The 14,088-nt window shown below is 42.5% G+C and overlaps 1 protein-coding gene across 12 annotated transcripts in view; it reads left to right on the plus strand.

The window, feature by feature from the left end:
• The first annotated feature begins 9,863 nt into the window (after window positions 1-9,863).
• LCOR (ligand dependent nuclear receptor corepressor) overlaps window positions 9,864-14,088 on the plus strand; it is a 109,555-nt gene continuing 105,330 nt past the window's right edge. For 3 of the 12 annotated variants that reach the window (XM_070752887.1, XM_070752893.1, XM_070752896.1), the window contains exons 1-2: window positions 9,917-10,003; window positions 12,510-12,619. Coding sequence is in view for 2 of the 12 variants with exons in the window: in XM_070752885.1 (XP_070608986.1) it covers window positions 9,907-10,003 (97 nt within the window). In the remaining 10 variants the exon portion in view is untranslated. Of the gene's footprint in view, window positions 10,004-10,999; window positions 11,074-12,509; window positions 12,620-14,088 lie in introns of those variants that run through there. The other 9 variants (XM_070752885.1, XM_070752892.1, XM_070752888.1 and 6 more) reach the window with 8 other exon arrangements.

Raw genomic sequence — 14,088 nt, forward strand, 5'->3', positions numbered from 1 at the left:
TCACAATTCAAAGTGTTGGTTATGACCTATAAAGCCCTTCATGGCATCGGACCAGATTATCTCTGGGACCACCTTCTGCCGCACGAATCCCAGCGACCGATTAGGTTCCACAAAGTTGGCCTTCTCTGGGTCCCATCGACTAAATAATATTGTTTGGCGGGTCCCAGGGGAAGAGCCTTCTCTGTGGCAGCCCTGACCCTCTGGAACCAGCACCCCCCCCTGAGATTAGAACTGCCCCCACCCTCCTTGCCTTTCGTAAACTCCTTAAAATCCACCTCTGCCGTCAGGCATGGGGGAATTGAGACACCTCCCCCAGGCGTATACAATTCATGTATGGTATGTCTGTGTGTATGTCTGCTTTAATAATGGGTTTTTTTAATGTTTTTAAATTATTAGATTTGTCTTGAATTGTCCTATTGTTGTGAGCCGCCCCGAGTCTATGGAGAGGGGCGGCATACAAATCTAATAAATAATAATAATAATAATAATAATAATAATAATAATAATAATAATAATGTCAGTGATGGCAAACCTTTTTTCCTCAATTGCTGAAAGAGCGTGTGCATACATTAGTGAGCATGTGTGAGTGCCCACACCACACATGCCTGGGGAGGGCAAAAACATTTTCCCCTGCCCCCCTGGACACTCTCTGGAGACTGGAAACGCCCTGTTTCCCAACTTCTGGTGGGCTCAGTAGACGCGTGTTTCGCCCTCCCCAGGCTCCAAAGGCTTCCCTGGAGCTGGGGGATGATAAAAACACCCTTCTTCATCCCCCCTGGAGGCTCTCTGGAACCCAAAAAAGCCATTCCATAGCCTCTGTGCCAGCCAAAACCCCGCTGGCTGGCACACATATGCACGTTGGAGCTGAGCTAGGGCAATATGAGCTATGGCAAAAAACGTGCTATAGGTTCATCATCACTGCCATAGGTAATGGCCATTACTAAAATTAAAGTCTGCACAGGGGTGGGTTCCAAATTTGTTTGCTACCCATTTACTACTGGTCCTATGGGCGTGGCTTATTTTAGGGGCATGGGTTGAAAGTCGTGGCATGTCTTCATGGCCGTGTGACTGGGTGGGTGTGGTTTCACAGTCATGTGACAAGGTGGGCGTGGCTAGGTGGTCACGATCCTAGTTACCCTTATGAGGATTCCTGCATCTGGACTTTTTGCAATCCCCCAAATGATTAAAGGAAACCAGCTTCCCTTCCGCTCTGAACCCTTAAGGCAAACCAAATACAAGTGGTCCTCATTTAATGGCAGGTTGCTTAGCAAAGGTTCAAATTTATGATTGAACTCCTCAGAGCTACATGACCTGTTTTTGGAGTTTTGACAGCCATGTGCACGACACACACACAAACACAAATTTATGACCACCTACCTACAGCAGAGGTCTTAAAATTGGCAACTTTGAAACTTGTGGAGATAGCTGACAGGAGAATTCTGGAAGTTAAAATCCACACGTCTTAAAAGTTGCCAAGTTTGAAGGCCTCTTACGAGTTATAACATCCCACACAGTCATGTGACTGAGTTTTTCTATGTTTTTGCCAGTTTCCAACAATTACTTCTTGATTTCCATTTTAAAATGCCCATTGGGGAAAATAGACTTGTTTAACAACCAGAGTCTTCACTTAATGACCACAAATAATAATAATAATAAATTTATTGTCATTGTCAAAACAACAAATTGTCATTGGCAACGAAAGTCATGTGACACCCAGAGACCAGTCCCACCATACATAAAATCAGAATAGGTAAATTTAAAAATAGAATAAAAAATAGGATTAAAAAATAGAATAAAATGTCCCACCCACTACAAATTCCCCACCCTGAACCACTCAACCATCTACATGACAAACCAAGTAATATTGTCCAACAGTTCACTGATGGTGACCCTTTAGTTTGTTGTTAAGTGCGAGTATAGCTCTGGGATAAAAACTATTCAGGAAACATGTGGTCCGAGTTCTAGTTATTCTGTAACTTCTGCCAGAAGGCAACAGTTCAAAAAGATTGTAAGCAGGATGAGAAGAGTCTTTGAGAATGGTATGCACCTTCCTAGAGCAGTGAGATGTGAAGATGTCATCCAGGGCAGGTAGCTGGAGCCCAATGATGTTCTGGGCAGTTTTAATAATTCTCTGTAGAGCTTTTTTTGTTCACTACAGAGCTGCTCCCATACCAAGCTAAAATGCCATATGTCAGGACACTCTCAATGGTGCTGCGATAGTAGGACAACAGTAGATGCTGAGATAAATTTATCTTCATTTAACAGCCAGTGTTTGTCTAACTCAGGGGTCTACACCTTAAACACTCAAGAGACATTTTTCTATTTTCTTTTAAACAAGTATCTCTTGTCTCTTTCCCTTTCCCTCTCTTTTTTTCTCTCTCTCCCTCCCATCCTCTGTATCTGTGTCTCTTTCCAATCCCCTCCTCTGTTTCACTTTTCTCTGCCTCACTTTCCCTTCCCTGCTTTCTCTCTTTCCCTCCCCACTTTTCTATGTCTCTCTCTTCCACCCCTCTTTTCTCTCTCTCTTTCCCCACTCCCCCACTCTCTCTCTGCCCATGGGGCCTGGGGGGGGGAGAGGGACCTCTGAACTGGTGCTGGATGGTGGGAATTTGATGTCTCCTGAAGCTGATGAAGCAGGTACTGAAAACCAGATGGGGACAATCTTGCAGCGTTTCTGGTGAGAAAGAAGAGAAGCACAGTGGGAGGAAGCTTGGCAGGTGTCAGAAGCAGTGAAGGGCTACCAAAATGTTGACTACCACACTGTGGGCGTGGCTTATGCAGGACGCCCTGCATTTTCTTTCAACATCCAAATGTAAAATAATGCACTTGGGGAAAAGCAATCCTCAATCTGAGTATTGTATTGGTAGTTCTGTGTTAGCAAAAACTTCAGAAGAGAAGGATTTAGGGGTAGTGATTTCTGACAGCCTCAAAATGGGTGAGCAGTGCGGTTGGTCGGGCGGTAGGAAAAGCAAGTAGGATGCTTGGCTGCATAGCTAGAGGTATAACAAGCAGGAAGAGGGAGATTGTGATCCCGCTATATAGAGCGCTGGTGAGACCACATTTGGAATACTGTGTTCAGTTCTGGAGACCTCAGCTACAAAAAGATATTGACAAAACTGAACGGGTCCAAAGGTGGGCTACAAGAATGGCGGATGGTCTTAAGCATAAAACGTATCAGGAAAGACTTCATGAACTCAATCTGTATAGTCTGGAGCAGTGATTTTCAACCTTTTTTGAGCCGCGGCACATTTTTTACATTTACAAAACCATGGGGCACATTGAGGGGGGGGGGGCTAAAAAAGTTTGGACAAAAAAATTCTCTCTCTCTCTCTTCCTCCCTTTCGCTCTATTTCTCTCTCCCTCCCTCTTTCTCTCCCTTCCTCTTTTCTCTCTCTCTCTCCATCCCTCTTTCTTTCTTTCTTCTTTCCTCTTTTTTGCTCTCTTTCTCTCTCCCTCCCTCCCTCTATGTCTTTCTCTCTCCCACCTTCCCTCCCCCTCTCTCTTTCTTTCTTTCTTTCTTTCTTTCTTTCTCTCTTGCTCTCTCGCTTGCTTGCTTTCTCTCTCATTCTCTTTCTTTTTCTCTCTTTCTCTCTCTCTTTCTTTCTTTCTTTCTTTCTCTCTCTCTTGTTTTCTTTCTCTCTCGCTCACTTGCTTGCTTTCTCTCCCTCTTGCTCTTTCTTTCTCTCTCTCTTGTTTTCTTTCTCTCTCTGAGCTTCGCGGCACACCTGACCATGTCTCACGGCACACTAGTGTGCCGCGGCACACTGGTTAAAAAACACTGGTCTGGAGGACAGAAGGAAAAGGGGGGACATGATCGAAACATTTAAATATGTTAAAGGGTTAAATAAGGTCCAGGAGGGAAGTGTTTTTAATAGGAAAATGAACACAAGAACAAGGGGACACAATCTGAAGTTAGTTGGGGGGAAGATCAAAAGCAACATGACAAAATATTATTTTACTGAAAGAGTAGTAGATGCTTGGAACAAACTTCCAGCAGACGTGGTTGATAAATCCACAGTAACTGAATTTAAACATGCCTGGGATAAACATAATATCCATCCTAAGATAAAATACAGAAAATAGTGTAAGGGCAGACTAGATGGATCATGAGGTCTTTTTCTGCCATCAGTCTTCTATGTTTCTATGTTTCAGTGCAAATTGGGTGCTCTGGGGTGGAGCTCCATTTTCACTACCCCACTATGTCACCCCCCCGGTCAGGGCAGTAACCCACCCCTGATCAGAAGGATGGCAAGCTTTTTGTGACTCCTAAAGGAAATTGAGCCTCCCTGCTGAGGGCATCGCTGGCAGCTGCTTTCTGCATTAGGAGGTCCGTACTCTTCCCGCTGCTGCTTGGCCTGGTCAATGCGTGGAGGCAGGAGGCGGGGGTTTCTTTCACTGAATATGTGCTGCGGGCACCAAACAGCAGAGCAAACCAGCAATCTGTCGGCTGCCTCTAATCCGCAATTACTTGTGAGCGCAACATGGGTCATGTACTCAAGAGTAAACTAAACTTCCGGAGGGCAGGGCAGCTCATTTTCACCCTCCCCAGGCTTCTGAAGCCTGAGTATGGTGAAAAATAGCCCAAAGGCCCACCTGGAAGTTCATTTCTGAACTTCCGGTTGGGCTGTTGGGTCTGTTTTTCACCATCCACAGGCTCTGAAGCTTAGGGAGTGCGAAAACGACTCTCTCTCCTGCCCAGAAGGCTGAAAATCAGCTGGCCAGTGCTGGGGCTGACATAGAGCAATGTTTTGCACGCCCTCGGATATGGCTCTGCATGCCACCTGTGGCACTCGTGTTACACCAACACTGCCACAGGTATGCCCTTGTTACACCAACATTGCACAGTCTGCATTGGTTGCCGATCAATTTCCGGTCACAATTCAAAGTGTTGGTTATGACCTATAAAACCCTTCATGGCATCGGACCAAAATATTTCCGGGACCGCCTTCTGCTGCACGAATCCCAGCGACCGGTTAGGTCCCACAGAGTTGGCCTTCTCTGGGTCCCATCGACTAAGCAATTTTGTTTAGCGGGACCCAGGAGAAGAGCCTTCTCTGTGGCGGCCCCAACCCTCTGGAACCAGCTCCCCCTGGAGATCAGAACTGCCCCCACCCTCCTTGCCTTTCGTAAAGTTCTTAAGACCCATCTCTGCCGTCAGGCATGGGGGAACTGAGACATCTCCCCCAAGCCTATACAGTTTATACATGGTATGTTTGTGTGTATGCTTGCTTTTAATAATGGGGTTTTTAGTGATTTTTAAATTATTAGATTTGTTCTTACACTTTATTTGTTATTGTTGTGAGCCGCCCTGAGTCTACAGAGAGGGGCGGCATACAAATCTAATAAATAATAATAATAATAATAATAATAATAATAATAATAATAATAATAATAATAAGTTTACTATCACAGTTGTAGCCTAATATTTTCTTTAATTCCCAAATAGTGTAGTCAGTAATTGTCTTATAATCAATATATTTGAAGGGTGTAAGATTTGGAAAGATGTACAGCGCACTGTTGAATTGAAACTGGAATTCCCAATATTTTTAAATTACACCAGGTGTAGAAACCAAATTAGCCCATTGAACATTGCTATGCATAACTTCTTACAAGCTGCTCTTCCCTAGCAGCCTTTTCCCTAACAGAAAAACAGGGTTTCCTCTTCACCCACTAGCTTCTGATTTATGTTTGAATGTTGGGTTCTTACCAAATATGAGCCTGGAAGCTAAGCAGCAGATCTCCAAATTTGTTTTTCAATTGATAGGCAAAGCTGAGTAACAAAGTTGAGCAAAGACGGGTGGAGACTTTGGGAGGAAAGAGGCTTACGTATTTTAACATTTTTAATTTGGACTAAATTAAGTGGTTCTTATTGGTGTGTTTCTATTCACAGAATGAAATGAAATAGGTATGTGAATAGCATTCAAGTGCATATCAGTTTTCAAGTTTTGTTTCATTATCTTGACGTGCGGCCATAACAATCCTAAGAAAATAAGGTTGTATTAAGTATTTAAAGTTTCTGTAATCTTCCTCAACAATTTAACCCATTTAGTTTTGAGTTCTTTTTTGCTCTTATCTACTTATATATTTGTCATAGCAAACTGACTTTGTATAGAAGGCATAGATAGGCGAGGAATGGTATTTCCTGTTTAAAAATTAAAAATAAACTCTTGCCACAGAATTCATATTTCTTAGTTACCAATGGTAGTGTTTTCACCAGGGGATTTAGAATTGCCAATGAGTTCATGCCAACTTTCGTTCTCTTTTCAGGATAATAGTTGGGGTGAACTTTGTCACTTCCAAAGGTCCAAGGAGTTGCCTAAAAATTCTAGTATGTATAAAGGGAGTGACAAACAGCGGTTAATGAGAAATATAGCTACCACTCGAAAGATTCAAATAGCCCTGTGCAGAATTTGCAAGTGGAGCTAGAAACCAAATGGATTTATACAGTATAAACCTCAACACAAGGGGTGAAATTCAGGAGATTTTAACAGGTTCTGGAGAACCGGTAGCAGAAATTTTGAGTAGTTCAGATAGGGTTGGGATTGGTTGTCCGCCCCTTGCTACATCCTACCTGTCAATGACTACTTCAGCTCCAACCACAATAATACACGAGCCCACAACAGATACAAACTCCAAGTGAACCGTCCCAAATTTGACTGTAGAAAATATGACTTTAGCAACAGAGTGGTTAATGCCTGGAAGTCACCAAACCTCCAAAATTTTACCCTTAGACTGTCCACTGTTGACCTCACCTGATTCCTAAGAGGTCAGTAAGGGGCGTGCATAAGCGCGCCAGCATACCTGCCGTCCCTATTCAATTACTTCCTCTTATCAGTACCCATCTTATCTATATAAACAATGTTATATCTATGTAGAAGAAGAATAGAATAGAATTCTTTATTGGCCAAGTGTGATTGGACACACACGGAATTTGTCTTGGTGCATATGCTCTCAGTGTACATAAAAGAAAATATAGATTTGTCAAGAATCATGTGTTACAATGATTGTCATAGGGGTCAAATAAGCACTGAAGAAACAATCAATATTAATAAAAATCTTAGGATACAAGCAACAAGTTTGTACAATCCTAAGTGGGATGGGTGATAGGAATGATGAGAAAAAACTAGTAGAAATAGAAGTGCAGACCATTGGGTGCGAATGTTGGCTGGGGAATTCTGGGAGTTGAAGTCCAGACACCTTCAAGTGACCAAGGTTGGGAAACACTGGGATAGGGGAAGAACAGATTTTGGGATACCCTACAAATATATAAAAATGGTGGTGGAATATTCCAAATGTGGTTTCTTCAACATAGGTTTTTCTGAAGCAGCTTTCTTCATAATATAATTTATGTTATGATAGAGTCAAGGATGAATGTGAACGAATGGTTTTAAATGATATAGGGGTTTTTAGGTTTGGTAAAATAGTTTTTAGCATGTTTAAGAGATTTAGTTTTTAAACTTGTAGTTTTAATTTTCTATTTGTACTGTTTTTTCTGTATGTATCTTTTTTATGTTGTAAGCCGTCTTGAGTCTTCGGAGAAGGATGACCTAGAAATCAAAATAATAAATTTTAAAAAATGTAGTGATACATGTTGTGAGCTGCCCCGAGTCTCAGAAGAAGGGCAGCATAGAAATCAAATCAAATCAATAAATAAATGTATAAGGTTTGAATATGCAACATTCTGGTTCAGTAAGTCATTCTATATATTATTAATGCTTATGGATTTAATGTTTTTAATATATGATATTCTATTTTTAAAAATAAATTTTATTAATTTTTTAATACTAACAGATACACACTACATAAAAGACATTATACAGTGATGGGTGCACCCACCACTCAACATCATTCATCCAGACCCCTCCACCAAAATGAGGGTGTACCTTTTTAAATATAATATATGATATTCTATTAGAAAGAAATATGTTTTGCTTTTTCAAAGATTGAAGAAGAACGCTTCTTATTTTCATGTCGAATTTTCTCTTGCAGTAGAACTTTATTTGGTTCCGCATCCAATGGCCTGCAGGCTAGTTGGAGGAGCCCCTTTAAGCTTTAGAAAGTCGCATTTGTGTAGATTTCACATCCATTTTATTTATTTGTCCGTCCATCCATCCATTCATCCATCTATCTATTACAGTTGAAAGGGACCTTGCATGTCATCAAGTCCAACCCTGTGCTCAAGCAGGAAACCCTACACCTCCCCAGCCAGATGGCAGTCCAATCTCCTTTTGAATATGTCGAGAGCTGGAGTGTTCACAAACTCCACTGGCAGGCTGTTCCATTGGTTGATCGCTCTGACTGTCAGGAAGTTCTTCCTTATTTCCAGGTTGAATCTCTCCTTGGTCAGCTTCCATCCCTTGTTCCTTGTCTGACCCACTGGTGCCCTGGAAAATAGTGTGATCCCCTCCTCTCCATGGCAACCCCTTAAGTACCTGTATACAGTGAAGGGCTACCAAAATTTTTACTATCACATTGTGGGTGTGGCTTATACAGGACGCCCTGCATTTTCTTTCAACATCTTTCAGTGCAAATTGGGTGCTCTGGGGTGGAGCTCCATTTTCGCTACCCCACTGCATTCCTCCTCGTCCAGGCAGCAGCCTACCCCTGCCTGTATACTGCTATCATGTCCACCCTGGCTCCTGCAACCTCTCTTCGTATGTCTTGGTTATCATTTTGGTTGCTCTTTTCTGTACTTTTTCCAGAGTTTCTATGTCTCTTTTGAAGTGTGGTGACCAGAGCTGAATGCAATACTCCAAGTGAGGTCTGACTAGGCCCGCAGGGGTAGGCAAAGTTGGCTCTTCTATGGCATGTGGACTTCAACTCCCAGAATTCCTGAGCTAGCATGATTGCCTTAGGAATTCTGGGAGTTGAAGTCCACAAGTCATAGAAGAGCCAACTTTGTCTACCTTTGGACTAGGGCAGGGGTCTGCAACCTGGGGCCACACGTAGCTCTTTCATTCCTCCGCTGCGGCTCCCAGTTGCTCAAAATATGCGTCATAACCAGCAGTGTTACACCCACCTGCACGTAATTTATTGAGCTTTTTGACCCATCCCCCCCCCGAGTTCATGTTTTTGTTGCATGCAGATATAAAAATGTATTTTCTCTTTAGCGGGTCATTGATTTAATAAATGCAACACACTATATTTTTTAAAAAAAACATAGCATAAAAGTAAAAAAATGATACAGTATATGCAGGGTTATCTTCATTTTAGATGTCAAAATGTTTTGTGGCTCCCGGGTTTTTTTTTGGTGGGAAATGGGTTCAAATGGCTGAATGTTTAAAGTTGCCGACCCCTAGTCTAGGGCAGTGTTTCCCAACCTTGGCAACTTGAAGATATTTGGACTTCAACTCCCAGAATTCCCCAGCCAGCGAATGCTGGCTGGGGAATTCTGGGAGTTGGAAGTCCAAATATCTTCAAGTTGCCAAGGTTGGGAAACACTGTACTAGGGCATTACAGAGTGGTATTAATACCTCCCTAGTCTTGGAATGTATCCCTCTGTTGATGCAGCTTAACATTGTGTGGGCTTTTTTAGCCGCTGCTGCACATTGCTGCTTCATACTTAGTTTACGGCACAGGTTCGTTCCTAGTTTTAAACTCTCCTGTCAGTGGGCCAAGCCCGGCCAGAACGCATCTCTTGCCCGAATTCGGCGGAGCTCCCAAGAGCGAGACTGAGGTGACGGGGGGCGGTTGTAAGCTAAGGAAGAGATTCCACACCCGTCAACAACAGAGGCTTTTATCCCGGCTATTGATTGCCATGTAAGCAACAGCCCGCCCCCTTGGATTCGGGCGCTTCGCAAGAGCTGCGCCCCGCCCTCTCCCGCGCGGGGCTCGTGCGCGTTGACGCGCGCTGTGACGCAGGCGGGCAGGCGTGCCGGCGGTGACTCGGGGCCCCTCCCCCAGAAGATGGCGAGTCCGTGCGGGCGGCAGAAGTGCTCCATCGAGAGGCGCGGCTTCCGCCACCAGCTCGACTCGTGGCGACACCGGCTGCTGCGCTGTGTGGGTGAGGGACCAAAGGGGGGAGGCGAGGAAGACTCTCCGGGAGGGGGGAGGAAGAAGGGAGGCTGACCGCTGTTTGACCCCCCCCTTCCCCCTTTCCTTTGCAGCGAGGGGACAGCGCGCGCCGCACCCTTCCGCCCGCCCCCCCTCCCACCTGCTCAACCGCCCGCCGGCTGGCCCTGCACGCGCGCCCTCCCGCACGCGCGACTCGGTCGCTCCTCGCGCGCTCTCCCCCCCCACAGTTGCGCCTCACGGAGCAACCGCGGCCTAGGCTCCGCCCCGCCCACTCCGGCCTGGCCTCCCGCCCCTTTGGGGGGGGGAGAGGAAGAGGGCCCTTTGTTTGGGGGAAGGGGGTTAAGGCCGGTCTGTATCCGCCGGAACGGGCGAAGGAAGGAAGTGTTGAGATTAAGCCCTCGGCGAGCGAGGCGCCTCCGTGAGGAGAAGCGAAGCGACTTGGAGAAAGTTGCCCTTCTTGGCTGGGGGGGGATGATCGTGAGGAGGAATCATTCGGGGTGACCACGCCCCTCTCGCATCCCCCAGATTGTAACGAGCGGATCGCCACGGCCACCCCCTCCTTTCCTTTCCCCCTCCTCCCGCTTACTCCTGCCTTTCCCTTTTGACAGCCGAAGTACCGTATATAATGCGTATCTAAGGAGTAGCCTTTTCTTAGCACTAGTTTTATAGACGAGCGCTAACTTATTTTTTTTTGAGGGGGGTAGGTAGGGTGGAGAGAGATAATGGTCCTCAAAACTCGTATTTGGAATATCTAAATTAGAATTTGGTCAAAAAATAGATCCTGCGTCTTAAGCTGTTTTTCAATTTGAAAGTTGGTGCTGTGCATGGGGTTTTTCTTTTCCTGGAAAGGTAGCTGCTATTGCAATCATAATCGGCTGTTAGAAAGAAAACAAAGATGAAGGATGCACTAATTTAGGAAACAAGGCTTACCCTCGCATTGAATGTCAAAATGTATCAAAAATATAGGCGCCTTTCAGTAATTAGCAGTGCCTCCAATCGTTCACAAGTCTGTTGTACACCGCATTAAGCCAGGCTGAGTTCAGTGAGTCTTTTTCCAAGGTAAATTAGTACAGGATTATATCCTAAACGTCTTTTTAAATTCATGCTGGGTATATCCTCTTGATTTTCTTAAAGAGTAATGTGTTTTTCTTCAAGTTAAGACAATGTTATTAACTGGGGACTTAACTTCCCAGTTCTAAGTTTACAATGTAATCTTTTGCATGCTTATTGGAAGTACACTCACTGTTTTAGAGACATTATTGCCAAGTAAGTGAGTTTTAGAAATCAAGCATACCAGTACTGTATATTGTACAGGAGTAGTAGAAACTAACATCTTGTTTCTTAAATACTAAAGGAAATATGCTGGAATATATTTACTGTGATCATAAAAATATTTACTGCTCTTTTACTTTGAAACCCCCAAATTTTAGCACAAACATAATTCAGTTTAACAATCATGATACTTTTTATGATTCAGTTGTGATATACTTATTTATTCTTAATTCTACTCTACTTTTTTTATATACAAAATATTGATTATTTGAATTCAAAACATGGAATAATTGCTTTTTGTTCTACTAGTACTGTATATTGCTCAGTAAAATATTTTATTTAACTGTACCACAAATAGCCCATAGTTTGTAATAATATATTGTTAGCTGTAAGCATATCTGACTAAGGTTATGCCATAAAAGTAATTTAGAATTAATATTCTTTTAAAGTGCAAAATTATTTTTGGTATATATTTTAGTGCTGGTTTAAAAAAACACCTGAAAAATGAAATGTATTTAATACATTTCTTTTAAGAAGATTCTTGTGTATAGAGTTTGTACAGATTAGTCTCTGATTAATAGGATCTTACTATGAGATTAATCATTTTGCTGTTACCTATACCACTTGATCTAACACATATATTCTCTCACTTCATCTATTTTCACAAATTATTTAGTGTTCTTTATTGTGATGTTCTCCAGATGTACTGAATATAGATCTTATATTTAGCCTGTATTGTCCTTGTTTTGTAATCCAGCACATTTGTAGGGCAAATAGTTGAAAGATTTCTTAGGTTGAATTGTACTTTTAGTTTTATAGGGCTTGAGGCTTAAACTGATTTTCTGGATGTATTGATAATGGTCTCTTAATTCAAATAGAACTATTAAAGTTAGTTGTAGGCTCAAAGGAAGCTATAAAGCAGTTTGGGTAATTTTACCAGTCAATTTCTGAGCAGATGGTAACATCTAGCTGACCTTATTTAGGCTCAGATGCTGACCACCAGGGATTTCTAGACTGTAGGCTAGACTTGGAAATCAAAACGCTATCCTGGAAGACATTGGCAGCTCCATATTGCTGCCATAAAAATTACATGGATAGGATCCATGAAGTCTCCAGAAGCTGAACTTGTTTTGGAGATTATTTTTTATTTTAGCAACCTAATGTACTCTGGGGGGAAAATTATGCTAAATACTTCACTCCTTTTCCTCTTGCCTTCTTTGCAGCCCCAGTTTCCATTTGGGTGTACTTTCCCCCTCTTGTGTAAACAAAAGATATGAAGGAAATTACTAAACTGTGAAGGTTAATCACCTAGTCATCCAGATTATTTTTGGAGGTAAAGTACAAAAACATTTTAGACAGTCCAAAGTATAATTATGTTAGTGATATTTTATCTTGATAGTATTGCACCTAATAGTTTGAACTTCACATAGATCCATTTTATGAGGTGGTGTTTACTTCATGTACCAGCTCTCATAAAATTACTAGAATATATTAAGGTGTTTTCTGATCCTTATTTCATAGAAGTGAAGCAATTGTGTATATAATTTCATTTTCATTTATGAAAAAGGAAAGCCTAATAGTATAGAATACTATCTGTTCTGTTTACTTAGTTGATCTTAGGTAGCAGAACTGAAAAAAGAAATTTTGTTACTTCAGAGACTAGATTCCATACAAATTATTTACATATTGTACAGGGTAGGTAACAAGTATGGGAAATAGAAGGAAGATGGTATGTTTAAATTGGAGTAATATAAAATCATTAAAGTAAAATGATGGATCTTGTATTCTTAAGCATTATGAAATATATAAAGGCATACCTGCATGTTTTAAAAATTACTTGTATGCTTTCATTTGGGATACAGAAATAGCTTTTAAATATTATATTATTTGCTTAGAAATCAATTATTCTACTTTTATCAAGATGCATTTAAAGTAAAAGCTATTTGCTGTTTAGAAACTAGAAATAAGTACAGTGGTATCACTACTTAAGAACTTAATTTGTTCCGTGACCAGGTTCTCAAGTAGAAACGTTCTTAAGAAGAAGCAATTTTTCCCATATGAATCAATGTAAAAGCAAATAATGTGTGCAAACCCATTAGGAAAGAAATAAAAGCTCGGAATCTGGGTGGGAGGAGGAGGAGGAAGAAGAGGAGGAGGAGGAGAGTCGCTGCTGAAGGAAGAAGGTGAGGTGAGGGGAATTTTAAAAAATCCAAAACTTTAAGGCTTAAAAAAAAAAAGAGGGACTCTGAGGTGGTGAGGAGGAGCACGCGCATCCAATACACCCAGCGTGAGGCTGCCTCCCATACATTGCCTCCCATACAGTGGCTGCTGCTGCCTCTTCCTTCCCATACTGAAGGACTCCCCTCTCCTCTTGCTCACTCACTTTGTAGCCGGCGCCTTTCCTTCGCTGTGGTGACTCTTCGGCTACACAGAGCAAAGGGAACATTTCTTTTCTCCGGGCGCTGGCAGAGGTTTATTCCCTGTCCAAGTGTCTAGAGAAAGGAAAATGCTTCGTTCGCTCTTGACTGCCAAAGCCTCCTTAAGCGCCACCGAAAGGCTCCGCTGGCAGCCCAGAAAAGCCCGAGATGGACCGGATTAAAAGGGGAATAGCAGGAAACTGGCCGGGCCTTCATGCCGCTCTCAAATTTCCTGGGAAGTCTTTCCGGGCTCAGGTTCTTAAGTAGAAAATGGTTCTTAAGAAGAGGCAAAAAAATCTTGAACACTCGATTCTTATCTAGAAAAGTTCTTAAGTACAGGCGTTCTTAAGTAGAGGTACCACTGTATTATGATTTCCTTAATATT

Source organism: Erythrolamprus reginae, chromosome 5 (genome assembly GCF_031021105.1).
Source record: "Erythrolamprus reginae isolate rEryReg1 chromosome 5, rEryReg1.hap1, whole genome shotgun sequence".
NCBI classification, from domain to species: domain Eukaryota; kingdom Metazoa; phylum Chordata; class Lepidosauria; order Squamata; family Dipsadidae; genus Erythrolamprus; species Erythrolamprus reginae.